The sequence below is a fragment of the Anomaloglossus baeobatrachus genome, chromosome 2, assembly GCF_048569485.1.
Source record: "Anomaloglossus baeobatrachus isolate aAnoBae1 chromosome 2, aAnoBae1.hap1, whole genome shotgun sequence".
Classification (NCBI taxonomy): Eukaryota; Metazoa; Chordata; class Amphibia; order Anura; family Aromobatidae; genus Anomaloglossus; species Anomaloglossus baeobatrachus.
The window spans coordinates 84,556,925-84,583,593 of record NC_134354.1 but is presented as its reverse complement, the minus strand read 5'-3'; the positions used below and the strand labels follow the sequence as shown (position 1 = coordinate 84,583,593).

The window sequence follows — 26,669 nt, the reverse complement described above, 5'->3', positions numbered from 1 at the left end:
AGGTCTTCAGCATACCCCAACCTGTCATAGCAACCCATTGGCGCCCAGTGACCATGTCATGGGCACATAGAATGATGTACCCCAATGCGAGCATGATGTTAATGCTGTTGTCTAACAGCAGCATTTAACGGGTTAACAATCTATGATGGTGCAACACTCCACCCGCGATTGTTGGAGGCAGTTCCTGGCTGTAATACACAACCATTACCTTCCGTGTATGGGGCGAGATCACGCCACCCGCCTCTTATATCCGCTACAGACGTGCGCTGTACGTATATGTACAGCGGAGGTTGGTAAGGGGTTAAAGACGACACAGACCAATACAAACCGTGTGGAAAGAGTTATCAGGGAAAGAGACTGCTGCCATCCAAGAAACTGATCGTTCCTTCTTTAGAAAAATGTGATTGCCGAAAAGTCAGGTGATACCCAAATACATTAGATGGGCTGCTCCTCATTCTGGAGTTATAGGAATAGGCCGAAAATTAATTTTATATATATATATAGGAACGAGTAAACAAAAGGACAAAAAAAACCCTCAAGAAATCCGCAAATTCCAGCCTCGCCACCAAGTATTTTGCACAATAGAATTTCCAGCAGGCTCACTATCATCACAGACAGGAATACAATGAAATATAATACCTTTATATACAGTAGATAAGATATGAATCACCACTCATAGTAGGTGGTATCACAGCTCACCTTCTCCTCGCTTCATAATGAACTTAGCAGTATTTTTTTGGGCTCATATGGGAAGCTAGAGAACCAGAGGGAAACTTATATAAATACCAGTGCTAAACCGGTGTTACAAGGAAAGAGATACTGACCTGGTTCTATGTGCATCCATATGTTTATCATGATACATGGATAATTTTAATTTACTTATGATCTTTGCATAATTCACTATATGCCACTAACTTTATTGTATGCAATGTCCTATAATAGGAAAGCACTATTGATGTAATTCCCTGATATTTGAGTTACAATCCTCCAAAGTGGAGGAAAACTGCTGTAATCAGTGAAGCAGATAGAAGAGAACGAGTCTATAACAAAGCGCGACATAGGTCCTATCGTTTCGCCACCAATACCTTCATCTGGTGTCTATTTTCCCCATTCTGCCTCTTCTTATGATTCATGGAAAATGTTCACATCCCTTTGCTTGTTTACTATGTTTACTTTACTTACTATCTAGTCCTGTACAGTATCTTTCCAAGCCAATAGTAAAGGGTATGGGAACAACCAGGTCCATGACACCTCTCTCCAAGACCCCATATAATTTGGATGGTCGGCTTCTATGGTGTATAATCACTTAGCTGCAATTATAACGTAACGTTAACTATTGTATTGAGTTTTAGGTTTTACATAAGTTACAAAAGTGTAATGATAGTAGTATCAATGGGGACGAGTAAAGCTCACTCCGAGGTATCAAACCCCAATACTTTTTAGATTGAATTACTTTCAAGAACACTGTTTTTCTATAAAAAAAACAAACCAAAACAACAATATTTTCCTGGTGTAAATTATATGTGGCTTTCAGCCAAAACTTCTCTTCATATGATCCGACTTTGCATTCAGGACATGGTATACAAAGTTAATTTTAGCAAGCCTTGCCTTAGTGTTAGCAATACGGCCTGCTTCCAGGCCCGTACAAAGAAATCATGGGGCCCCAGAGCAGAAGTTCTAATTGTCTAATTGCTCCCCCATCTAATAAATTAATTAATTAATTAATTAATAAATATTCATCTAGGTCACATAAGAACATATCTCACATTGTTGCAGCCCCTAAAAAGTAATTTTCCTCCTATTGATGCCCCTAGAGTCCCCTTTCATTGCACCCATAATATATGATGCCAACAAAAGTGTCCCACAAACACTGTATGATCCCCCACAGTGAATTCCTCCACATGCACAGTATAATGAAACTCCCATGGCAAAGTATGGGGAACTCAACACAGTGTGATGCCCAACTGTGACCCATATAGAGCTCTCCATGAAGTATAATGGGCCTATATACAGTATAATGGCCCCCACTAGCCCTCCAAACAGTATAATGGCCCCTAAACAGCCCCTGCACAGTATGATGGACTCCACACAAACCATTACACTGTATAGTTGCTTGCACACAGTATAATGGTCCTCAAGCAGACCTCCATAAAGTATAAAGGCTCCCTTATAACCCTCCTCATAGTATAATGGCATCCACATAGCCCTCTAAATAGTGTATTGGCCTCCACATAGCATAATGGTCCCCACATAGCCTTCCATATAGTATAATTGGCTCTGCATAGTCTTCCATATAATATTATGCATCCCCTATAGTCCTACATATACTATAATGCACCCCCATAGTCCTCCATATACTATAATGCACATGCCATAGTCCTCCATATACTATAATGCATACGCCATAGTCCTCCATATACTATAATGCACATGCCATAGTCCTCCATATACTATAATGCATACGCCATAGTCCTCCATATACTATAATGCACATGCCATAGTCCTCCATATACTATAATGCATACGCCATAGTCCTCCATATACTATAATGCATACGCCATAGTCCTCCATATACTATAATGCACATGCCATAGTCCTCCATATACTATAATGCACATGCCATAGTCCTCCATATACTATAATGCAACGCCATAGTCCTCCATATACTATAATGCAACCCCCCCATAGTCCTCCATATACTATAATGCAACCCCCCCAAAGTCCTCCATATACTATAATGCAACCCCCCCATAGTCCTCCATATACTATAATGCACACTCCCATAGTCCTCCATATAATATTATGCACCCTCCCATAGCCCTCCATATACTATAATGTACCTCCATAGTCCTCCATATACTAAAATGCACCACCCCATGGTCCACCATATAATATAATGCAACCCATAGTCTTCCACATATTATAATGCACCATCCATAATCCTCAATATATTATATTGCACCCTCATAGTCCTCCATATACTATAATGCACCTCCCCATAGTCCTCCATATACTATAATGCACCCCCATAGTCCTCCATATATTATAATGCACCCAGACAGTCCTCCATATTTTATAAAAAAAATACTAGAATATCTAATAAATGCTCTAATTTTAAGCAAGTTTTGTGATTGTTAAATTGCCCCTAAATTTCCAGCTAAAAGGCCATAGAGACCCTTTAGTCATACACCATTGAGAATTAGGTTGCTCTGCAAGAAGTATAATCTTTCTTATGTTCCCATCACATCCTAAATGATATAACCTAAATTAATACATTTATATTAAAGGAGAACTTTATTCATTTGGATGGAATGTCCCTTTAAGTTGAAGGTTTCTGTGATTAAAAGGAAACAGACACTACCATCTCCTCACAATCAGATTTGGACACAGAAGAGTTCCATTTACAATTGTATTTAAATAAAAGTTTGAAGTAGACTTCATACCGTTGGCAAGGAATTAGACAAATTATATTTAATGACAATCCTCTCCCTCTAGACAGAAATGAGAACAATAGAATCACGCACAATGGGAAAACACTTTCACACACCCACTGGAAGGGATTCAGCAGCTCAGTGTGTAATATTATGTCACCTCCGCAGATATAGTATAGAAATGGAGAGACATTACACCATCGCATTCTCTATTAGATCCGAAAGATCAAAACTGCCCAGCAATATATATATGAGGTACAATGTGATGATATTGTGAACTATGGAATTCTTGATAAGCTCCCCAGTCTCCTCCACTTAAGGCCTGCGACACACATCAGTGCCGCCGATACGTGTTTGTCATTTTTTACACGTACCGGTGGCACGGAGACACGTTAACCAATGCTATCCTATTGTAGCAGGCACACACACGTAAAACCACACGGAACGTGTGTCCGTGTGCGATTGTACGTGTGTGCGTTTTTCAAAGCGCTGACATGTCAGTGATTTCTCCCGCAGCACGGGTGTCACACGGCCCGCACCCGTACCACACGGGTGTAGTGTGGATGCGGTCCCGTGTGACACGCGCCGGAGAAAACACACGTGTCAGTGAAAAAAAAAAAAAACATTAACTCACCTTCTCCAGCCCTCCTGTCTCTGCCGCTGCTGCCTCTTGCTGCCGACTGCCGCTCATTATTCTCATTGAATATTCACTTCACTGCCTGGCAGCAGCAGCAGCGGGGAGACGGCAGGGCTGGAGACCGAGGATCAGCACCACGGACAGCAGCGCGGACATCAGGAAGGACCAGGTGAGTATGATAATTACCGGTTCTACGTGTGCTATCGCGGATAGCACACGTAGAACACACGTGTCACACACGTACCAGAGACACGTACTTACCTGCACGCAACACGCAGGGAAAATACGTGTCTCTCGGCACGTGCGTGAATTTCACGTGAATGTGGCAGAGGCCTAAGGCTGCTTTCAACACATCCGGTTTTTGCTGAGCGGCACAATACGGCGCTTTGCAGGAAAAATGCAACCATTTTTTTTGCCGCCGGTTGCGTTTTTCCGCATAGACTTGCAATAGCACCGTATTGTGCCGCATGGCCTTGCGCTGCATCTGGTTTTTGCCGGATGTGGCATATTTAGCCCATGCAGCGGCCGGATGGAACGTTGCCTGGCACGTTTTTTTGTGCGGCAAAAAAAAACGCATCGCACCGGATCTGGCGCAATGCAGCGCGATTTACAATGCAAGCCTATGGACGCCAAATGCGGCGTCCTGCGGCAAAAAACGCATCCAGCCGACGGATGCGGTTTCTTGCACTGCGCATGCTCAGTATCAAGCCGCATCCGTCAAAAAGCGGACGGGCCGCATGGAAAAACGTATGCAACGGATCCGTTTTTTTTGCCGCATCCGTTGCATAGGTTTTTGAGCCGGATTGAGCCGCACTGCAAAAACTGGATGTGTGACAGCAGCGTAACAGAACCAACAAGCAGGATTTTGCCCTATAAACTAGAGGCAGTGCCATAATGGCGCCAGGATGCTGATTACAATGATACCTTTAGTTGAGAAATCCGAAGCTTGATTGCACAATAATCCATGTTCATACCTTCAGAAATTACATCATTTGTGCAGTGGCTTGAGCATTGGGTGAGACTTGTGGGTCAGGTACTCTTTTATCATGCCTCCTCCTACCTTGCTCCCTTTTCGTCATTTACATATCGTGCTGCCGCCACAACCGCAGGTTGGTGGCACATGCACATTGCTATTGTGACATTGTCTTCAATAAAATGGTGCCAAGACCAGAGCATATGCCTACCGCAATCTCCACTGCCACTTTATTGAAGACACTGTGGAGATCATATGAACATCGGCGGTGAATGCTCAGATTGAAATTTTGTTTTCAGCAGTGCACGCGCCGCTGCCACTACTCATAGTCATGCTCTATGGCCGCTCTCTGTGAAACAGATGTAGCAGAGCTGAATCGTCATGGGACCTCATGTGGACTACGTCAGACCTGCAAGGGTGTTTTGGGGGTTAATAAAGTGGTTGAAAGAGGGTTTTTTTATTATTTTATTCCAAATAAAGGATTTTTTCAGTGTTTGTGTATTTACTTTCACTTACAGATGGGGGTCTCATAGACACCTGCAATTACTAATCTAGGGCTTAGATTCAGCTGTGGGCTGCCATTAACTCCTTATTGCCCCAATTGCCAACGCAGCAAGGCAATCGGGAAAAGCTGGGTAAAGTGTCGGGCTTGTTCCATCTAATGGATTCGACAATCCCGGGCAGCTGCAAGTTGCTATTTTTAGGCTGGGTGGTCCAATAAGCATGGACCTCCCCAGTCTGAGAATACCAGCCCCCAGCTGTCGGGCTTTATCTTGGCTGGGTATCAAAATTGCGGGGACCACACACTAAGTTTTTTAATTATTTATTTAAATAATTTAAAAAAAAAAGCCACATGCGATACCTCTTATTTTGATAGATACACAGCCAAGATAAGCGCAGGGCTGGAGGCTGCAGCCTGTAGCCGTGGGCTCTATCTGTGCTGGGTATCAGAATATAGGGGGAACACGCAACTTACTGTACGGTACCCACACACCGGTTCTGTGATTGGTCAGACATGCTGTCACACAGGCTGGGGGGCGTGTCTGACTGCAGCTAATCAAAGATGCCAGTGGGTGGGGAAAGCAGTGAATATTTAATGAAGGTTACTTATTCGCTCTGAAAGTGAATTCATGACCTGGAAGCAGTGTACTGCCATGATGGATCCTCGGTAAGTACAGCACGCATGCTCCTATTCACCTATCTCTTCTACCAACATTTGTAAACTCCGGATTCTGGTCTCCATAGACTTTAATGGGGACCGGATTCCGGAACAGAGCTGGATTTTTAAAAAGTCAGAACAGGGACCCGCTGATCCCGGTTATCTGCAAGTCCGCCCATCACTAATCCTGATGAAATCTTTCTCCTGGCTCTTCACTAACAGCATCAAGGTTTTCAGAACAGTAGTCCAAATGGGAATGTAAATTTTTTTACTTCAAATTCATCAGACACCTTGAGGCTCTGAAACAATTCAGCCCATTATCCAAGATGGACTTACACTGATGAGCAATAGGGTAATAATGTTTTGAACTTTTGAATTTCAGGCTCCATATCTCCCAATCCACTACAAAACTGAACGAGAGACTACCTTCATTTTATAGACAACCATTTTGGCTATCTCATACATAAATTTGACTTGCATCTATTTATCATATGATTAGTTATGCAGTTTATTGTCCTGTCACTGCAGTGTTACTGTTTGCTTCTAAAAATCTAAATTTAAATTGTTATTAATTTGTCAGTATATTCTAAAGAATAATCAACACCTTCAAAATGTAGAGCTGGAGAAGGTTGTTATGAATCCATGGATGGCAAAACTTTTTTTCAAATTTGGAGTTAAATCAAGCCAGACATGTCACTCAAAGCAAGGATCACCAAGCTACAACTTGCCTAATTTGGACACATCATAAAAAGAGAGCAATCACTAGAGAAGCACTTCATTGTCGGAAGAATAGAAGGAACAAGGCGAAGACTTAAGGGTACTTTAACTAAAAATATATGGTGTGCACTCAGTTATTGGAAAATTTTGAGGTGCTAGTGAGTGGACCGGGGTCCAGACTATCATGTACAATATAGACACTGCACTCTCTCTGCACTTTTCAAAAAAGTCCATGAAGAGGTTTGCATACGCCGGGGCTACATTAGATCCCATCGCGGTCCCGTGGCATTGGATATAGAAATCATCCTTAAATAGAAAATAATTCTCATTCAGGACCAGTTCTAAAAGAGCCATGATGAAATCAACTGTGCCCTGTTCAAAGTTAGTGTTGTCCAATGCCATTTTGGTGGCCTTGATACCTTTAACATGTGAGATAGAAGTATAAAGGCTTGCAACGTCCCATGTACAGAGGAGGTTGTTGGGGGATATTGAACCTAAGTTTCTGATTTTTTGGAGAAAACTATTCGTATCCAATATATAGGACCTGGTCTTTTTGGTCAGAGGGGTAAGAATTTTTTCGAGGTAGATGGAAAGGGGAGAGAGGATGGACTCAGTGGATGCTACGATAGGTCGGCCGGGGGGATTGGTGAGTGACTTATGTATTTTGGGTAGTACATAAAAAACAGGAGTTATGGGATGTGTTTTAGTTAGGAAGGAGCGAGTAGAGGAATCAATAATGCCTTTGTCTTGATAAATGGTTAGCAATAACCTTTTCAGTGCATGTCTTTAGCTTTATTTCACATGTGGAGTCCAATAAGGTACCACCTGTTCTTTGTTAACCTTCTACTATAGTTACAATGCACTTCCTAACAGCTTATGTTCCCTGCCTTACAGGACATAAAATGTGAGCCCGTATCTGAAAATACTAAATTCAGACTAGGTCCCTACACTATTCCAATAAATACTGAATTAAGGTTGCGCATTATTACAAGGTAATTGGTCAAAACACCTTTGGCATTAAACTGAGAATCTATCTGTTTAAACCACATTGACTCTTTTCCTATGTTTCAGAAACCATAAGTTAAAATGCTCTGCTGATGCACTCATTAGACCTTTCCAGAACAAACATACCCTGAGACACCTTATCCACCAGGTATGCTCACCTGGGTATACTTACCTTAGTCAGGTGTTCCATCTACTCCAATCTCACCCTATCTACCTTTATTTGCAGGAATTTTCTTCTGTGACCAACAGAAAAATAATACCTAGGGTGTCCCCCTACTCTATACTTCTCTGTACACACTCCCTGCATCTATTGGAACCAATTTCCCCCACTTCTTTGGAGGTAGGTGCTTTATTGCCACCTTCACTACTGTTGCTATTATCCTTTCTTTTTCTAATACATCTATGGTAACTTACTGTATAGAGTTGCATAATATACGTCCAAGGAACTAATATTGACATGGATTAAGATTCCTTACTATTAAGCAACTACCAAAAAATGTATATATGTAATTATATGTAAAAAAACCCTTTTCTTTTATTTTTCCCTCTTTTTTTCATGTATATTGATTTTGTCTTGTTTTTACCCTCTTTCCAGTGTAATACGGCGTGAAGAAGGCCAGTGTTATGGCCGAAACGTCCCACCATATGTATTATAATCACTTTTATTACCTTATAGCATTGAAAATATAAAAATAAAAAAACAAAAAACCTTTTGAACTAAAACTACTTTGTTGGTCTTTATATACCTCGTTCTTTGAATAGAGAGTTAAGGGTACTTTACACGCTGCGACATCGCTAACGATATATCGTCGGGGTCACGTCGTTAGTGACGCCCATCCGGCGTCGTTAGCGACATCGCAGCGTGTGACACGTAGCAGCAACGATCAACGATGGCAAATACGTCAAAAATCGTTGATCATTGACACGTCGCTCCTTTTCATAATATCGTTGGTGGTGCATGCCGCTGGTTATTCGTCGGTCCTGCGGCATCACACATCGCTATGTGTGACACCGCAGGAACGACGAACATCTCCTTACCTGCGTCCACCGGCAATGAGGAAGGAAGGAGGTGGGCAGGATATTCTGCCCGGTCATCTCCGCCCCTCCGCTTCTATTGGACGGCTGCCGTGTGACATCGCTGTGACGCCGCAAGAACCGCTCCCTTAGAAAGCAGGCGGTTCGCCGCCCACAGCGATGTTGCAGGGAAGGTAAGTCCGTGTGACGGGTGTAAACGATGTTGTGCGCCACGGGCAGCGATTTGCCCGTGACGTACAACCGACGGGGGCGGGTACGCTCGCTAGCGATATCGATAGCGATATCGCAGCGTGTAAAGTGCCCTTAAGGCTAGCAACCCAATGGCTTGATAGTATCAAGAAAATGGCGCAGTTAAAGCCTGGTGGACCTATCTAAGCTTGCACAAGATCAATCCTCCTACAGAGCCTTCATCTGATCCGTCAAGTCGCCATGGCGAGATTGAGCTGAAGGCTGTTAAATATTAATAATTTTGTAAATTAATCTTTGGTTTTCAACAATCTGTGAATCCTTTTGGCCATGCTGCATGTCTAGACCGAAATCTGATACCAAGTCTCTTCTATATGTTCACAATGTTGGTGCATACTGTTCGAGTCACTTGGGTATGTACACAGCTTTTTCTTCAACTCTACCCACAAGTATACAACTTGGTGGAGGTCTGGGGACTGTAGGGGCCAATCCAGAACCTTTACTTCATTGTAAAAAAAAAAATTCTTTACCAAACTTGATGTATGCTTCGGGTCATTGTTCTGTTGGTGTCGAGTGTACAAAGAGACTCGTCTTGCAGTGTACTCAGATATAGTTCAGCATTGAGACCACCATCAAACCTCATCAAGTACCAACGCCTTTGGCTGTGAAACAACTCCATATCATCAGGCTTCCTCACCAAACTTGAAGTAACTTTAGTTTCTCGATCCGTTAGCCTATTTTTCCCTTCCTGTTTAAGAATTCTTTGCACCCATCAGAGCCTAGTCTATTGATTTTCATCTCATCGCTCCAAATCACCTGTTTTCAATCTTCTACTGTCCACTTTCCGTAGTTTTTTGCAAACTCAATCTGACACTTCTTATGACAATATTGAAGTGGAGGCTTCTTCACCATTTGTCAGGCCATTATTCCAGACTTGTGTAACGTGCATTGTATTTTGCTCATCCGTGTACATTTTGAATCTCTGTTGTTACTTAAAAATTTCTTCACAACTTCTTTAAAAAAAAAATCCCAAGCTCTTATCAACAGCTTTCATTTTTGTTTTGAACGTCATCTTTCATGAGTTTCCGAATATCGGGACCAACAGAAATGTCTTCCTTCAGTTTTGCTTCAGTCCCTGAAACTTGGCACACAAGTACTTAAAAGCCTTTCTTTCTTGTGGTTGAGCTTTCGCAAATTGCTTCATCATTCCAAGCTTAATGAGGAGTGGTGGCAGGAGAACTTTAGTGGAATCAACTAAGCTTTCCACCATTATGTTATTGAGTCCAGGTTGCAAAGATGTTCTCGTTGGCCAACTTTTTTGGCTCCAGTGAGGAGCATGGGTACTTTATGTATCCTCCTTGCTGCCCAAGCAGCAAAGTGAGACCTTTCAGATCACCACATATTGACTGTCCTTGATCCTCGTAGTTAAGATTATTGAGAATAACGTCTAAATTCTCATCGCTTTACTTCAAGAATGCCCTACAGCTTCTGAAGCATACTCACTGCCATTGTGCAGCTTTCAGACTTTTTTGGATGAATTAATAAAGAGTCCCCACTCGCTCATGTTACATTTTTTTCCATCAGCCCAGGAACAGCACGGCAATATGCTAGATTACCATGTCTTGAGAAAGGTATGGAAGGAATTCCTTTTCTCTGCTTCTGTACCATGAAAATCAGGTACCAGGAGCTAGCAGGTTCTTTTCCTTTAGTAAAAGTTCAGCAAAAATCTTTTGGTCTCATTGAGTTTGAGCTGTGAAAAAATCTGTAACTCGTTGGACGTGTGTGAAAGTCTTCGTCAGAATCCTGCTCTTCATATTCGGTATCTTCTGAATCAGGGGTATCTTCAAGTTTCGCCAGAGGTGAAGGGACAGTGCGTATTGCTGATGAGAGGTCCATTTAAATAATTTCCATCTATTTTTAAGATTGAATTCCTCCACGTTGCATGTACAAAAGTAGCAGTCATCATTAGAATTTTGCGGTTCCTTCAGATCATAGACACGCCAAAACAAAAGCCCTTTCTTCCCTTTAGACCAGGGGTGGGGAACCTCCGGCCCGCGGGCCGCATGCGGCCCGCCATGACCTTTTATGCGGCCCCCGGGCACATTCCCGGGGGCTGTAGTGCTGGGGCCGCCAGCCCTTTAAATGACCTCATGCTCTGTCCCCTCGTGCTGTGTGTGTGCCCGCCCGTCTTTCTCCTCGTGCGGTGTGCCCGCCCCTCTTTCCCCTCGTGCTGTGTGTGCCCGCCCCTCTGCCCTCCGGAGCGATCTGCCCGCCCCTCATTCTCCTCGTGCGGTGTGCCCGCCCCTCTGCCCTCCGGAGCGATCTGCCCGCCCCTCTTTCCCCTCGTGTGGTATGCCCGCCCCTCTGCCCTCCGGAGCGATCTGCCCTCTCTGCCCTCGGCGCGATGTGCCCGCCCCTATGTCCTGTCGTGTGGTGTGACCGCACCTTTCAACTCCAGAGCGATCTGCCCGCCCCTCTGCCCTCCGGCCTGCACTGTCTCCGGCGCTGTGTGTGCACGCCTGCACTCTGCTCCCCGTCCAGTACTTTGTGTACCCTCCCTCCAGAGTTGTGTGCAACGATCAGTGCTGTGGGACCCCATGCTGTCTATCACCTCAGGTTTGTGGCTCCCCGGTAATGTCAGGGCTCTGCAGGTGCTGTGTGCAGAGCCTTGACATTACTGGGGGGCAGTGCTGTGTGCCCTCCCAATGCTGTGCATCACCCCAAGTGTTGTGTTCCCCCAGTGATGTCGGTGCCCCCCTCAGTGATGGCTTTGCCCCCAGCTCCTCTTGCGTTCTGTATGCCCCCCAGCCCCTCTTGCGTTCTGTATGCCCCCCAGCCCCTCTTGCGTTCTGTATGCCCCCCCAGCACCTCTTGCGTTGTGTATGCCCCCCAGCCCCTCTTGTGTTGTGTATGCCCCCCAGTATCTCTTGCGTTGTGTATGCCCCCCAGCCCCCCTTGCGTTGTGTATGCCCCCCAGACCCTCTTGCGTTGTGTATGCCCCCCAGCCCCTCTTGCGTTGTGTATGCCCCCCAGCCCCTCTTGCGTTGTGTATGCCCCCCAGCCCCTCTTGTGTTGTTTGCCTTCAGCGTCTCCTGTGACTTATACATCACATTGGAGATGCTGGGGGCATATACATCACAGGAGACACTGGGGACATACACAACACAGGAGGGGCTGTGGGCATTTACATCACAGGAGGGGCTGGGAGCATATATAGCTCCTCATGTGATGTATGTGCCTCCAGTGTCTCCTGTGTTGTGTATATACAGCAGTCCCAGCGTTTCCTTTCTGTGGTGTATACGTCAGTCCCAGCGTTTCCTTTCTGTTGTGTATACGTCAGTCCCAGCGTTTTCAATGTGATGTATATGCCCCCAGCCCCTCCAGTGATGTATGTGCCTTCAGTGACTCCTGTAATGTATATAGAGCAGTCCCAGTGTCTCCTATGTGCTGTGTGTGCCTCCAGTGTCTCCTATGTGTTGTGTGTGCCTCCAGCGTCTCCTATGTGTTGTGTGTGCCTCCAGCGTCTCCTATGTGTTGTGCGTGCCTCCAGCGTCTCCTATGTGCTGTGTGTGCCTCCAGCGTCTCCTATGTGTTGTGCGTGCCTCCAGCGTCTCCTATGTGTTGTGTGTGCCTCCAGCGTCTCCTATGTGTTGTGTGTGCCTCCAGTGTCTCCTATGTTTTGTGTGTGCCTCCAGTGTCTCCTATGTGTTGTGTGTGCCTCCAGTGTCTCCTATGTGTTGCGCGTGCCTCCAGTGTCTCCTATGTGTTGTGTGTGCCTCCAGCGCTTCCTTCAGACCGAGACAGAAAAGCAGTTGTGAGAAGAAACATGATTAGTATCATCCAACATCACAGCCGCACCAAAGAGAAGCCGCTCCGGCCGCCACAGTAGGGGTGAGTTAATTGTTTGACCAAATATAGCCGGGTAATTTTCACATTGATAATTTTGTGCGGCCCCCGAAGGTTGGTAGAAATTTCCAAATGGCCCCCGGCTGAAAAAAGGTTCCCCACCCCTGCTTTAGACCATTGTCGTTCTACACAAATAGGACACACTACACTTGTCCTGATCACCTAATTTTACACCAAAGTAGGTATAGTACACTTTTCTAAGTCACGCAAAGGGGTCAAAGTATGGTGCAAAAATAGTCTATGGAGTTAGTGCTTGTGGAAAAAAATTGAACGTGATGGAATTTTTTTGATATGTTTACGGAGTTCAGAGATGAAAGTATATACTGTTCACATCATTTCTTACATTTCAAACAATTTTATCCTTGCAGACCTGTGTAATTAATGTGCATCGTGACATTGTGAACTATGGACATCTGGATAAGAAGATTAGGAGTACGTCATGTCTGTAGGTATGATGTGTCTATACTGTGTATTAGTTCCATATGTACAACCTGTGGCTCCACCTACAGTTCAACTGCACATAACAACAACTAAATAATTAACTCTGGACCTTTGTTGGATTAAATCACCTCCTATACTATAGTGTACTTCCTCGCTTTACAAAGACATCTCTCAATGTTAGGAAAGCCCCTTCCATTAGAGCTTTTCTATTTGCACAAATGTACTGTGTATTGGGTCCCAGACTCACAGGCAATCCTTTGTGAGCTAAACAGGAGCAGATATACAATGTAGCAGTGGAGGTTGTATGTATCAGCCTGGAATTCTGTTCCTTTACAGCTACAGACAAATAAAATCCATGTACTAACGTGAAAAGGAAGCAGGGGGCTACAATTATTATGGATTCCTTTTGGTGTCCGTTTTTTTTTTCGAATGGAAGAAAAAGTTCTGCAAACAACTAATGCCACAGATCATATTAGAACATGAACTCGGCTTGTCTAATAATGGAACAGACAAATGCAAAGTCCAAACAGTATATAGAGATTTGCACCCCCTGAACGGAACGTTCATTTACACACAGCAAATAATGATCTTCAAAATGGCAAAGAATTAAAGGGAACCTGTGAAGTCCAATAGGCACCCAGGCCATGAGCAGTTCTGGGTGAATATTGCTATTCCCTGCCTAAGGGTGGCTTTACACGCTGCGACATCGCTAGCCGATGCTAGCGACGGCGAGCGTGATAGCACCCGCCCCTATCCTTATGGTGATATGTGAAGATCGCTGCCGTAGCGAACATTATCGCTACGGCAGCGTCACACGTACTTACCTGCTCGGCGACGTCGCTGTGACTGGCAAACCGCCTCCTTTCTAAGGGGGCGGTTCGCTCGGCGTCACAGCGATGTCACTAAGCGGCTGACCAATCAAAGCGGAGGGGTGGAGAAGAGAGGGAGGAACATCACGCCCACCTTCTTCCTTCCTTATTGCTGGCGTGTGGCAGGTAAGGAGAGGTTCCTCGTTCCTGCGGCGTCACACGTAGCGATGTGTGCTGCCGCAGGGATGAGGATCAACTTCGCCCACGCAACAGCATCGATAATTGAGAATGGACCCCCATGTCAACAAGGAGTGATTTTGGATGTTTTTGCAACGATCCAAAATCGCTCCTAGGATTCACACACAACGAGATTGCTACAGCGGCCGGATGTGTGTCACAAAATCCGTGACCCCAACGAGATCGCTGTAGTAAAATCGTAGCGTGTAAAGCCCGCTTAACGGTCCCTGTATACACTAGCATAGACAAAGAGATCTATAGAAAAAATATTTCTAAAGATCTTTTATCATATGCTAATGAACGCAGGGACTAGTCCCCTGGGCGTTAGTTCCCCTGGCTAGTCGGCCCCATTAGCATGTAAGCACGCCCCTGTGGGGGTGCATACATGCTAATGAATGTGCAGCGTCAGAGGATGATCTCACTCACCTCTTCACTGCCATCATATCCGATCTGGATTTCGGCTCAGTGCACATAATCCCGGACTTCTGGTCATGTGCACTACTTCAGTTTGAAGCAGGGACGCGTACACCAGGCTTCATAATGCGCATGACTGAAACTCCGGGGTCATTCGCACTGAGCCATAATCCAGCGTCGGGCGGTGATGGCAGCGGAGAGGTGAGTGAGATCATCCTCTGACACTGTGCATTCACTAGCATGTTAGTATACCCACAGGGGAGTACTAACATGCTAATGGAGCCGACCGGCAAGGGAACAAACGCCCCTGTGACTTGTCCCCTCGCTCATTAGCATACAATAAAGATCTTTAGAAATACTTTTTCTAAAGATCTCTTTATCTATGCTACTAGATACAGGGACAGTTAGGCAGGGATTAGCAATATGCACACATAACTGCTCGTGGTTTTGGGTGCATATTTGAGCTGGCAGGTTCCCTTTAAAAAGTAAATTGGAAATTTTTCACGTTGTAAATAAATTTAAATGGGTTGCCCAGGCTTTGGACAAAAGTCTAGGCGACTGCAGATTGCCTAAATGTGATAGCATGTGGTCTGCATACTGTCAAGCTTTCCCAGTATTCCCCATGCGAGTATGCGAGTAGTCAGTCACATGACCACATGTAGGCGATTGGCACGTGATGGCTACATGTGTTCGGCTCTCAATCAAAGTGAATTTTGCATTCTTGACAGGGCAATTTTTCCCCCTTTACAAAATGGAAATGCAGGTTGGATGCCCGGGAGCAGTTCCATATATTCTCAAGAGCCCCAAGAGAATGATTGGTGCACGTGCACTTTCTACTCCATCCTAACAGGGTTAATAATACCCCACTTTACCGATCAATACAGACCCAAGCGTTCGGACCTCTACAGATCAATAAGTCATCACCTGTCCCATGGATTGGTGATAAATTAAAACAAAATCCAATATAAAAAAGGATTAGCCACACCATGGATACTCAAAAGTCCAGCTACTGGAGATATAAAGTAAAATTGCCCAGTGAAACAGAGCGCCACTCCCCCAACCCAATTACCATTTGACATATACAATACTAATTCTTTCCTAAGTGGCAGATGACCCTTGAGATCCCTCAGGCACCAGACCCTGGGTATAACTGCTACCACCGAATACTCTAAATCTACACCCCCATATGGCTTTGTAATTTCCTTCCACTTACTTTGGCGTGTCGATAACTGCAGGTTCAACATTTTCTACTATTTCTTTAGGGGTTTCACCGTCAGCGACTCCAGAGTCTTCTTGCTCTCGTGCCGTGTTTTGCTGTGAGTCCTCTTCTGTTCCTCTATGATCATCTTGTGTTTGCTCCTGATATAAGTCCTCTTTACCCAGGTTATTTATAACTTGTTCTTCTTCGTGTTCCTTGCAGGGATCTTGGACACCGCTACCCTGTTTCAAGTTTCCCAGAGATGATTTTGGTGAGAAATGAAAAAGGTTCCCTATAAAATGAAAAAAGTTCTCCCTGGATTGTTTCTCACTGTCAAGTACTTTGGAATTAGAAGTGAATTCTCCATCTTTTTCCTCCTCAGGTTCTGAAATGTTATGTATTGGAGGACTGGATGTCTGTTGTAGTGTAACCTACAGAAAAAAAGAGAGAATGAGTGCCATTAATGGTAAAGTATCAAGACAGTACACAACACCCAATGATTATGACATTATAATTGCAAAAAAATAATTATCCAAATCATCAAAAAGCCAACAGCATTTAACCATTAAGGTCGGGGTTACACAAGAGTGGAGCATCCAATGAGAGAGCTCAACCTCTGCTGCGAGCGTGAACCAAGTGTCAATTACTGTGCACCAATTCGCTTGAATACGAGAATTGGTGCTCTGTAGATTTCTCAATCCTAAAGGGGGCTTTACACACTACGACATCGCTAATGCGAACTCGTTGGGATCACGGAATTGGTGACGCACATCCGGCCGCATTAGCGATGCCGTTGCTTGTGACACCGATAAGCGATTTTGCATCGTTGCAAAAACGTGCAAAATCGCTCATCGGTGACATGGGGGTCTATTCTCAAAAATCGTTACTGCAGCAGTAACGAGGTTGTTCCTCGTTCCTGCGGCAGCACACATCGCTCCGTGTGACACCGCAGGAATGAGGAAGCTCTCCTTACCTGCCTCCCGGCCGCTATGCGGAAGGAAGGAGGTGGGCAGGATGTTACGTCCCGCTCATCTCCGCCCCTCCGCTTCTATTGGGTGGCGGTTCAGTGACGCAGCTGTGACGTCGCTGTGACGCTGAACGAACCACCCCCTTAGAAAGGAGGCGGTTCGCCGGTCACAGCGACGTCGCCGGGCAGGTAAGTAGTGTGACGGGTCTGGGCGATGTTGTGCGGCACGGGCAGCGATTTGCCTGTGTCGCACAACAGATGGGGGCGGGTACCCACGCTAGCGATATCGCTACCGATATCGAAGTGTGTAAAGCGGCCTTTACAGTGCACACACCCAATGCTGTCAGGAGTCTCCTGTTTTGCCAATGAGAGTGGTTGATAATGTGACCATAAACACGTGATTTTCATACATCTGCCACATTCCTACTAGACGTGCACAGCCGAGCATGTCTTTTTGGCGTGTACACACATATGCAAATCACACACTTGCAGTCACGTGACAATTCGCTCTCGTACACAGCATTGGAAAATTCTGACAGCATGCAGTGCGTGCACTGTAAGGATTCAGAAGTCTGCAGTCATTTGGAGTGACTTCAGACTTTTGCCACAATAATCCAATAAATTGTTAGGCGTGCACACTGTGTAAAAAAAATTTTGAGGTGCCAGTGAACTGAGTAAACTCAAAGTCCAGACAACAATAGAAATCACTGCACTTTCAAGAAGTTGCAATCAAAAATGTGTTTTTATTGTGAGTCTTGCGACTGAACAAACGTTTAGGCCTTGTTCACTAGTCGCTCCTAGGATTTATTTGAAGAGAGAATATTAAGCACCATAGTAGTCAGCAATCTCAGCTCTGTTTTTTAGACAATAAATGAATATCTGGTGATGGATATGGATAATTTTTCGCTAACCCTTTAAGGTCACATCTGTCACAACCCAGGACGGGCCAGCACTACATGACTGAGGTTAAACCAAACAGTTAATCAAACTGATTCCAAGGGGAAGACAGCACACGAGTCTCCACTGCATTATAATCACCAGCACTGTTGGTAATTGTGGTTTGGGACTCACTTCACATTGTTACGTCACGTGAGCCCCACGTCCAATCACCACCGACTCCTCTTGCCATACATTCGGACCAAATGAGCAATCAACAGGAAGTGAGTGGCAGCCAGAGTGTCACTTCCTGTTGATTAACTCATTTGGTCTGAAGGCAAAGAGAGAGAAGCCGGTGGTGACTGGACATGGGGCTCACATGACATCACAATGTCACATGAGCCCTGAACCGTTATTACCGACAGCTCTGGAATGGCACCAGAACATGAGGTGAGTAAAGGGTGTTTTATTTTAGCTGGGGAAACAAGTGTAATTAGAAGAGGTTGAGCTAGTAGTGGACAACCCCTTTAACAACAAGGAACTCTAAGAAAGAAAATAGAAAGGGTGTTCTCAAGTTTGAAAGTTGTTCCCAATGTCTAATCTGAATCTCTTTCCTTTTAGTTTCATCCCATTGCTTCTTGTACTTCTTTGTGCTAATGAGAATAGGGTGGCTCCCTCTTGCACTGTGACTACCTTTCAGATATTTGTAGACCGCTATCAAGTCTCCTCTCAGCTTTCTCTTTTGCAAACTAAATATTTTTAATTCTATTAGCTGGTCTGCATAGGATACGGTTTGCAGACCTTCTACCATCTTGGTTGCTCTTCTCTGGACTTCCTCCAATATATCAATGTCTTTCTTGAATTGGGGAGCCCCGAACTCTGCACAGTATTCTAGGTGGGGTCTGACCAGGGCAGAATAGGGTCTATCTTGGGTTCCTCGTATATAAATTAAAGGGAACCTTTCAGGTGCAACATGCACCCAGAACCACTGAAAGGTCTGGGTGCATATTGCTAATCCCTGCCTAACTGTCCCAAGCTGTTGTAGCATACATAAAGAGATCTTTCGAAAAAGTATTTCTAAAGATTCTTTATTATATGCTAATGAGCGTTGGGACAAGTCGCAATGGTGTTAGTTCCTGTGCTCACATCCGGCTTCAGAGAGGTCTACTGTGCATGACCAGAAGTGCCGGGGACTCCTGATCATGTGCACTGCCCAGTATCTGAAGTGATGACAGTGGACACAGGTTCACGTCTCACTGCTGATGACGCTGGGCAGCGAGCATTGAATAGCATGTTAGCACGCCCGTGTGGGCATGCTAACATATTATAGGGGCAGGAATTAATGCCCTTGTGACTAGCCCCTGCACTCATTAGAATATCAAAAAGAAGAATTGGGATGAAACTAAAAGGAAAGAGATTCAGATTAGACATTAGGAAAAACTTTCTGACAGTGAAGGCAGTCAGAGAATGGAACAGGTGACCACGGGAGGTGGTGAGGGCAATCAGAGAGTGGAACAGGTGACCACGGGAGGTGGTGAGGGCAATCAGAGAGTGGAACAGGCGACCATGGGAGGTGGTGAGGGCAATCAGAGAGTGGAACAGGTGACCACGGGAGGTGGTGAGGGCAATCAGAGAGTGGAACAGGCGACCACGGGAGGTGGTGAGGGCAATCAGAGAGTGGAACAGGTGACCACGGGAGGTGGTGAGGGCAATCAGAGAGTGGAACAGGCGACCACAGGAGGTGGTCAGCTCAACATCAATGGAAATCTTCAAGTGGAAACTGTATAAACACGGCTGGGATGATTTAAGAAAACCTGCACTCGCAGGGGGTTGGAAGCAATGAGCCTTGAGGTCCCTTCTGACTCTATCATTCTATGATTCTATGAATCTTTTGAAATACGTTTTCTAAAGATCTCTTTATCTATGCTACTAGATACAGGGACAGTTAGGCAGGAATTAGCAATATACACCCAGAACTGCTCGTGGTTCTGGCTGCATATTGGACCTGACAGGTTCCCTTTAAGGAACCAACACCCTTGGTTATCAAGTCTAGATTTACATACAGGGAAGAGGGGCCATATCTGAGGAATGGAAAGTTGCAGAAACAAAAAAAATAACATCAAATTCAGAAGAGCGGCAATTATACCAGGTAAACATATTGGCATATTTATGGCAACTGATAGGTCCTCTTTAATCTTCATCCCATTTTACAATGCTAATGGTTTAATGGGTGAAGGTTAATTGGGCAACTGCTCATGGCCCCGACATTCAGAAAGCTCCAATGATTTTACATAAAGAATTCCCAGCAAAACAAGCTGTTGTTTTATGGAGGAAAATTTCGTTTTGTCAAAGCTTTTGCTGCCGAGCAACAGCGGGGGCTCCAGAGACTGCATGGAGCATACGGAAATAAGGACATTCATGGGATCACTGATAGATGCCAGCACATAGTAATGTGTGAATTGTGGCGCTGCACCGGCATTAGGATCAATGGCTGTATAGGGACCCTACTGTACGGAAAACATACCCTGTTTAATATGTATATACACCATGTATTTTTAATAAGTTGACTTTATATTCCTTATACCAAATATTTAACCCATAGAAATGAGATTTTTTTCTATCAAATAAATCTCAAGGTTTGTTCTTTGTCTTTCTTTCCGTACAAACAGATAAACCATTAAAAATCCAGAGCTCTTCCAAATGTAGCACTATCCAATAAAGATGATTTCTGGGAATAATCTTACCGGTTCCGTGTACAATGTGTTCAGGAGAATCTATCAAGAAAATGTTGTTATTGTGTCACCCAGTCCAGTCTTACAGCCAATAAAAGTGCCAGATATGTCCATTATACAAGTTTTATTGATCTATAACCCCTGCTTGTGGGGGCCTGTTCTATGCGTTCCGGAGAACTCGTTTCAGCCTTTCACTCATGAAAGTATGAGCGTGATGACTGATAGTTTCAGGGTTGTTTTTTTCTGTTACCTGTATAGATTTAACCTTTAGGTTCTTTTGTCAACAGAAATACGTTGATGAGTTACACAATCAGATCCTTCCGACAGGTCTTAAAGGGGTTGTCTTGCATGTAAAAAACAAAAAAATAGTAGAGGCATCAAATAAAATAAAAATGGAAAAAAAAAAGAAAACATCCACTAATTCTGCTGGTTTTCTTTTGTCTTTTACTTGTGTTGCACTGATGAATGCTGACCATATCAACAGTAGAGATGAGCAAATCTGAGGTTCGGTGTTCGGACCAAACACAGACTTTACAAAAAAAACAAAGAGTTTGGGTGCTTACGCATGCAAACCATTTGCGCGAGCATCACTGTGATCGGGTACGCTCAGTGCTCAGCCCAGTGCGAGTCGCTCGCAGTGTTTGATCGGCTCGCATGGGGGGTAACAACAGCATGATCAAATGTAGAGTGCACCCAAAAAAAATGGAAAAACCCTGTTCACCTGCCCCCGATGACTTCCATTTGTTTTTATTAGTGACTTAAATTGGGGTTCATGTCAAGTCCAGTCCCAAACCGAACTTTATCTGAAGTCCGGCTGAACCTGCTGAACCGAACTTCCACGGGTCCACTCATCTCTAATTAACAGGAAAGCGGGATGGATAAAGTGTCTAAAGAACAGTTTTATAGAACAAATCAGAATTTCCCCTACTATTTTTTTACAGTGTTACATCTAATTAAAGGGCTGGTTCACCCCTTTTCATTAATGCCCACATCGATATTCTGTTGAGAAACAATGTTACTCTCAAATACCTTGTGCTGCCAATAGTGCCTGTGAGCAGCACTATTGTGGTCCACGCACCCCTTCACGTGACCCTCGGGCTCCTTAACCTCTGGGATCCGATGATATGACGTTAACTTAGCCGGGCTCCAGTCTCCCTGAGTGACTGGGCTGTGGGTGGTGTTTCACCACTCGTCACTGTTCAGCGTCATAGCACAGCACTTGCATTTTCCGTCCACCTTCACTGCAGAGCGCACAAGCAGGAGGGATGCTGGGCTGTGATGGGCAGTGAAACGCCGCCCACAGCCCAGTGAGTCAGGAAGGCTGGAGCCGGCCGCAGTGATGTTAGGTGAATAGTAAGTTGACGTGACATCACCAGACATCAGAGGTCACTGAGCCCAGGGGTCACGCTGTGGGGAAGAGCGGTCCGCAATAGCGCCACTCAGAGGCACTATTGGCAACACAAGGTATTTGAGAGAAACCTTGTTTCTCAACATAACATTGATGTGGCCAGTAATGAGAATAGGCGAACCACCTCTTTAATGAGATTGATGTTATATACATTTCCTAAAAGCATAACAAATCTTGTCCTCTCATCTTGCCACTGTTCTTTAAGACTTCCTTCACAGTCCTGTATGCCTTATATGGATCCCCACTCCCAATTTAAGCAGAAATTTTAGATATAGTCACAATGACAAGAAGAAAACTTTCAGAGGAAAACTTTAGAGTCCTCTAAGCTGGATACAGTATATGTAGTGAGATGTCTCAATGAGATCATCCGTCTCTCAGACCTCGTAATTTCCTCATGACCTAATCTTTATATTTCTAAGATAAACTGGAGGATTTAGGAACTTCACATACATTGTCCATGAATGCACACTGTGTAAGATACCTCCAGGCTTTAGACAATGTAGACTAAAGACTCAATTCATCAAGACCGGTGATGGTCATGCCGGCTTTGATAAAGGGGCTTGTTTGTGTCATGCACTCCTTATTCATTAGGCGGAACACAGCTCTCAATGAATCAGAAGCATCTGACGAATGGCGTGTGCCTCCGTGTATGTCCAGCCACAAATCTTACTCCAGTCACGGTGTAAGAAATACCACAGCTCATCATGAATTAGACAATAATGAGGTGTTAGGCTTTTAGGCACACCCCGTTCCACCCTAGCTCTGACCATCTAGGAGAACCTGGGGGACACTGGCATGAAAACATCAAAGGTGGCTAAATTTTTGTGCAACTGTGCTGTGAAAATATTGTGTGAATTTTCAAAGCAACTTACGACAGGATTCTAGTTTAATCGCTTTGGTGAATCGGGTCCTAAAAGACCATTAATCGAAAAACGTCATATCATAAGAATGCTCACTACCAATCAGTCTTTGTCAACATGCCACCAGTTATTGGTCAAACAAGCAATATCTTCCTGTGTCTGCTGATTGTTTGACGATAGCTCCTGACTTCGCATGGTGCATGCGGACAATTATTCTGTCGGTATATATTTTGGTTTGGTTTGTGTGAATGGGTCTTTTAATGAGCATTGGTCAAATACCAACTCACTGCTAGTGTGGAGGACTCTCAGCTTCCACAGACATCAGCCTGGATCCATAGACTTTTCAATATCAAACCTCGAAAGAATCCAGCAAAGTAGATATGACCCCATAAGACTATATTCCATCAACGTTAAATCAAGGTATTAAAAAATACAGGAACCCATGAAGTGGCCTACATATTCGGCAGGTCATACCTTATTCATGGCCAACAGATAATTGGTCAACTGATGAACTAGTATATAGTCGATTAGAGCTCATTTATAGGCAGCAGTTTATATAAATGCACCTTACACTTTCCAATCGGCCACCAAGTGTTCATTCCAACACTCATTCTTGATCATTGGCCGTGTAAGCATCTATGTATCAGCAAAACTTTTGGATAACAGTTGATTGGATCATTCTTCCTGGCAGAAATATCATGGTTGTTAGTAACACATCACCCCATGTAAGTTGAATGTGCCACCGACAATATGTCTATTGTATTGTGAGGGAACAATTTTATTCATGGGCCTAAAATCAGGGCGGATTGACACTTGTAAATGAACCGTAATGAAACTGATCTAATGTAGTATGGGAATGAATCTAGATGTACAGTTTAATATGTTAAATATGCACATAGTAAATAATGGTGGCAATTATTTCTAAGTGCACATAGGTTTGTGTAGAAACCTAGTCAGTCAGATCAGACACCGCCCAAATCAATATCTTTCATGCTTTTGTATACTTAGTCGAGAAACACTATAGTAATTGATGGACTGAATCTTATCTCTGACAGTGGAAGCTAATTACCCACCCTTATATTACTAGTTAGTATTAATTGCTGGAAGATTGGGAGTAAAAGTGTTTTTCTTCTCTAAGTCTAGAGTCACATGACAGTATAAAAAAAAACATCCAGAAAAGTGGGATGATTTTTTTCACACACTGATTCGGTATAATAAAAAAAATTGGTCCGAGTGCAATACCTTTTTTTATGGGTTTTCACTCATCCGATTTATATGGTGGTGTGACCTAGCCCTAAAGCAAAGTGTCACCTGAATCTGGAGCTCATGTTACCATCATGCCAACATCAGACCTGCTACAGAGACCATCTAACATTTTGCAACCTTCTGACATGGATGAAACCTTACAGGATAGAAGTAAAGGGCGCTGTACACGCTGCGACATCGCTAGCGATGTCGCTAGCGATCGCACTCGCCCCCGTCGTTTGTGCATCATGGGCAAATCGCTGCCCGTGGCGCACAATATTGCTAGGACACGTCACATATACCTTCCTAGCGACGTCGCTGTGGGCGGCGAACAACCTTTTTTTTAAGGGGGAGGTTCATGCGCCGTCACAGCGACGTCACACAGCGGCCCGACAATAGAAGCGGAGGGGCGGATACCAGCCGCATTAACGACACGCCCACCTCGTTGCCGGTGGACGCAGCAACGCTGTTGTTCGTCGCTCCCGGGGTGTCACACGTAGCGATGTGTGCTGCCTCAGGACCAACGAACAACCTGCGTCCAGCACCAGCAATGATATTTTGGAAATAAACGACGTGTCAATGATCAACGATTAGGTAAGTATTTTTGATCGTTAGCGGACGCTCGTAGATGTCACACGCAACGGCGTCGCTAACAAGGCTGGATGTGCGTCACAAATTCCGTGACCCCAATGATATCTCATTAGCGATGTTGTTGCGTGTAAAGCGGCCTTAAGATGTTGGTCATGTGCATATCTGATGCCAAGGGGTTCAAACGTTGATTTCCCTTGACTATAGAGTCAGTATTGGTGGATCCATCAGGAGTTTCCTACCAATTAAAATTGGGACCATATGACAGATTATTACGTTAATGGATTTTCAAGAATTACAAAAACATGGCTGCCTTCTTCCAAAAACATCACCACTCTTGTCTTCAAGTTGTTGAGCTGCAGTACCTTTCATGGTTATTGGACAGACGTGGACCTGATTTTAGAAGAAGGCAGCCATAAACCCTTACGAAACATAGGCAAATAACAGGTTTTTTGCCAACTGTAGTTTATTTTAGTACTTGCCACCCAGGTATTTGATGGTTTGTCTTATAGTAAGACAAACTTAGGTTTCTTATATTCCACTGTGGACCGTACTGTGGGGCTGTTCTTGTGTTTTCCATGTGCCATTTCACGTACATTTCAAAATGCTTTCATTTTTGTGTGGAACACTTCTGAAATGTAGAATCAAAGTGATAAAGTGATTCAACAAATTGATTTGATGTAATTAGATTATTCTGCAATCACAAATGGCACTGTTAATGATGCCTGAACCATTTCTGCAAATTCCTAATTAATGGTAATTGGAATACCAGAAGCTAGTTAAGAAAACAGTAAAAACTTGAAAATCACAGCGACAGTAGCAAAAGTAGAAGTAGTCTGGAAATCATGTAAAGACACACAGCAAGCAGAAATGAGCTATTTGATTTGCACTGCCCTGGTCCGGGCTCCAGTCCGGTTTTCCTTGTCACCCGGTCTTCACTTCTTTACTCGGTATCGTTATCCCGGGTGCCCATGGGACTTACTACGCGCTGCGACATTATGATGTCACGTGAGGCCTAATCGCTAGACTGGATGCCAGTCCAGTAAATAACAGCCAGGGGTGGACACTGAGAGCAAAAAGTCCCTGTGCAACAAGTATGTGTCTCCTTTCTTAAAGGGATCTTTCTTTTAAGATTTTTGTACTCACCGTCTTGCACTAGGGACAAAACAATAAAATCAGAGTTGCTCATTTTATCCTGGCAGCCTAGTGATGTCTCTCTGATCCAGCTCTGTCTACGTTTACAAGTTGCTGTGATAATGCCACTAGTGACCACTTTAGTGAATCACAGGGGTCATCAACATGTGCCACCTACCTGCTGCCGGAAAACAAAGACCAGACGGTAGCAAAGAGGAGTAGCTGGCCCCAAGTGGATGAGCAACCCTGATTTTATTGTTTTTCCCGAGCATAAGCCTAAGGGCATTAAAAGAATTAGAACAGAAAATCTCTTAAAGTAACATTATTTAATACAATAAAAACATGTTGGACACAAATCAGAAAATCATAATGCACAGATCATACAAGCACAAAACACACACGTCACATCAGTAGAGCGCACACTTTCTATACATCACACAAGCACAGCGCACACGTTCTACATCACACATTAACAGCGCACAGTTCTACAAGTCACACAAGCAAAGTGCACACATTCTATATCCCACATTCACAGCACACAGTTTCACATCACACAAGCACAACGCACACTATCTACAAGTCACACAAGCACAACACACACTATCTACAAGTCACACAAACACAGAACACACTTTCTACAAGTCGCACAAGCACAGCGCACACTTTCTACAGGTCACACAAGCATGGCCCAAACATGAGAGATGTTTCACC

General features: G+C 44.3%; 1 protein-coding gene across 4 annotated transcripts in view; it reads right to left on the bottom strand.

Annotated features, from left to right (window-relative positions):
- Positions 1–26,669, bottom strand: part of CRYBG3 (crystallin beta-gamma domain containing 3) — a 246,891-nt gene that overhangs the window by 134,910 nt on the left and 85,312 nt on the right. For all 4 annotated transcript variants that reach the window (XR_012750420.1, XR_012750421.1, XM_075335127.1 and 1 more), the window contains exon 3: positions 16,164–16,579. Coding sequence is in view for 2 of the 4 variants with exons in the window: in XM_075335127.1 (XP_075191242.1) it covers positions 16,164–16,579 (416 nt within the window). In the remaining 2 variants the exon portion in view is untranslated. The remainder of the gene's footprint in view (positions 1–16,163; positions 16,580–26,669) is intronic.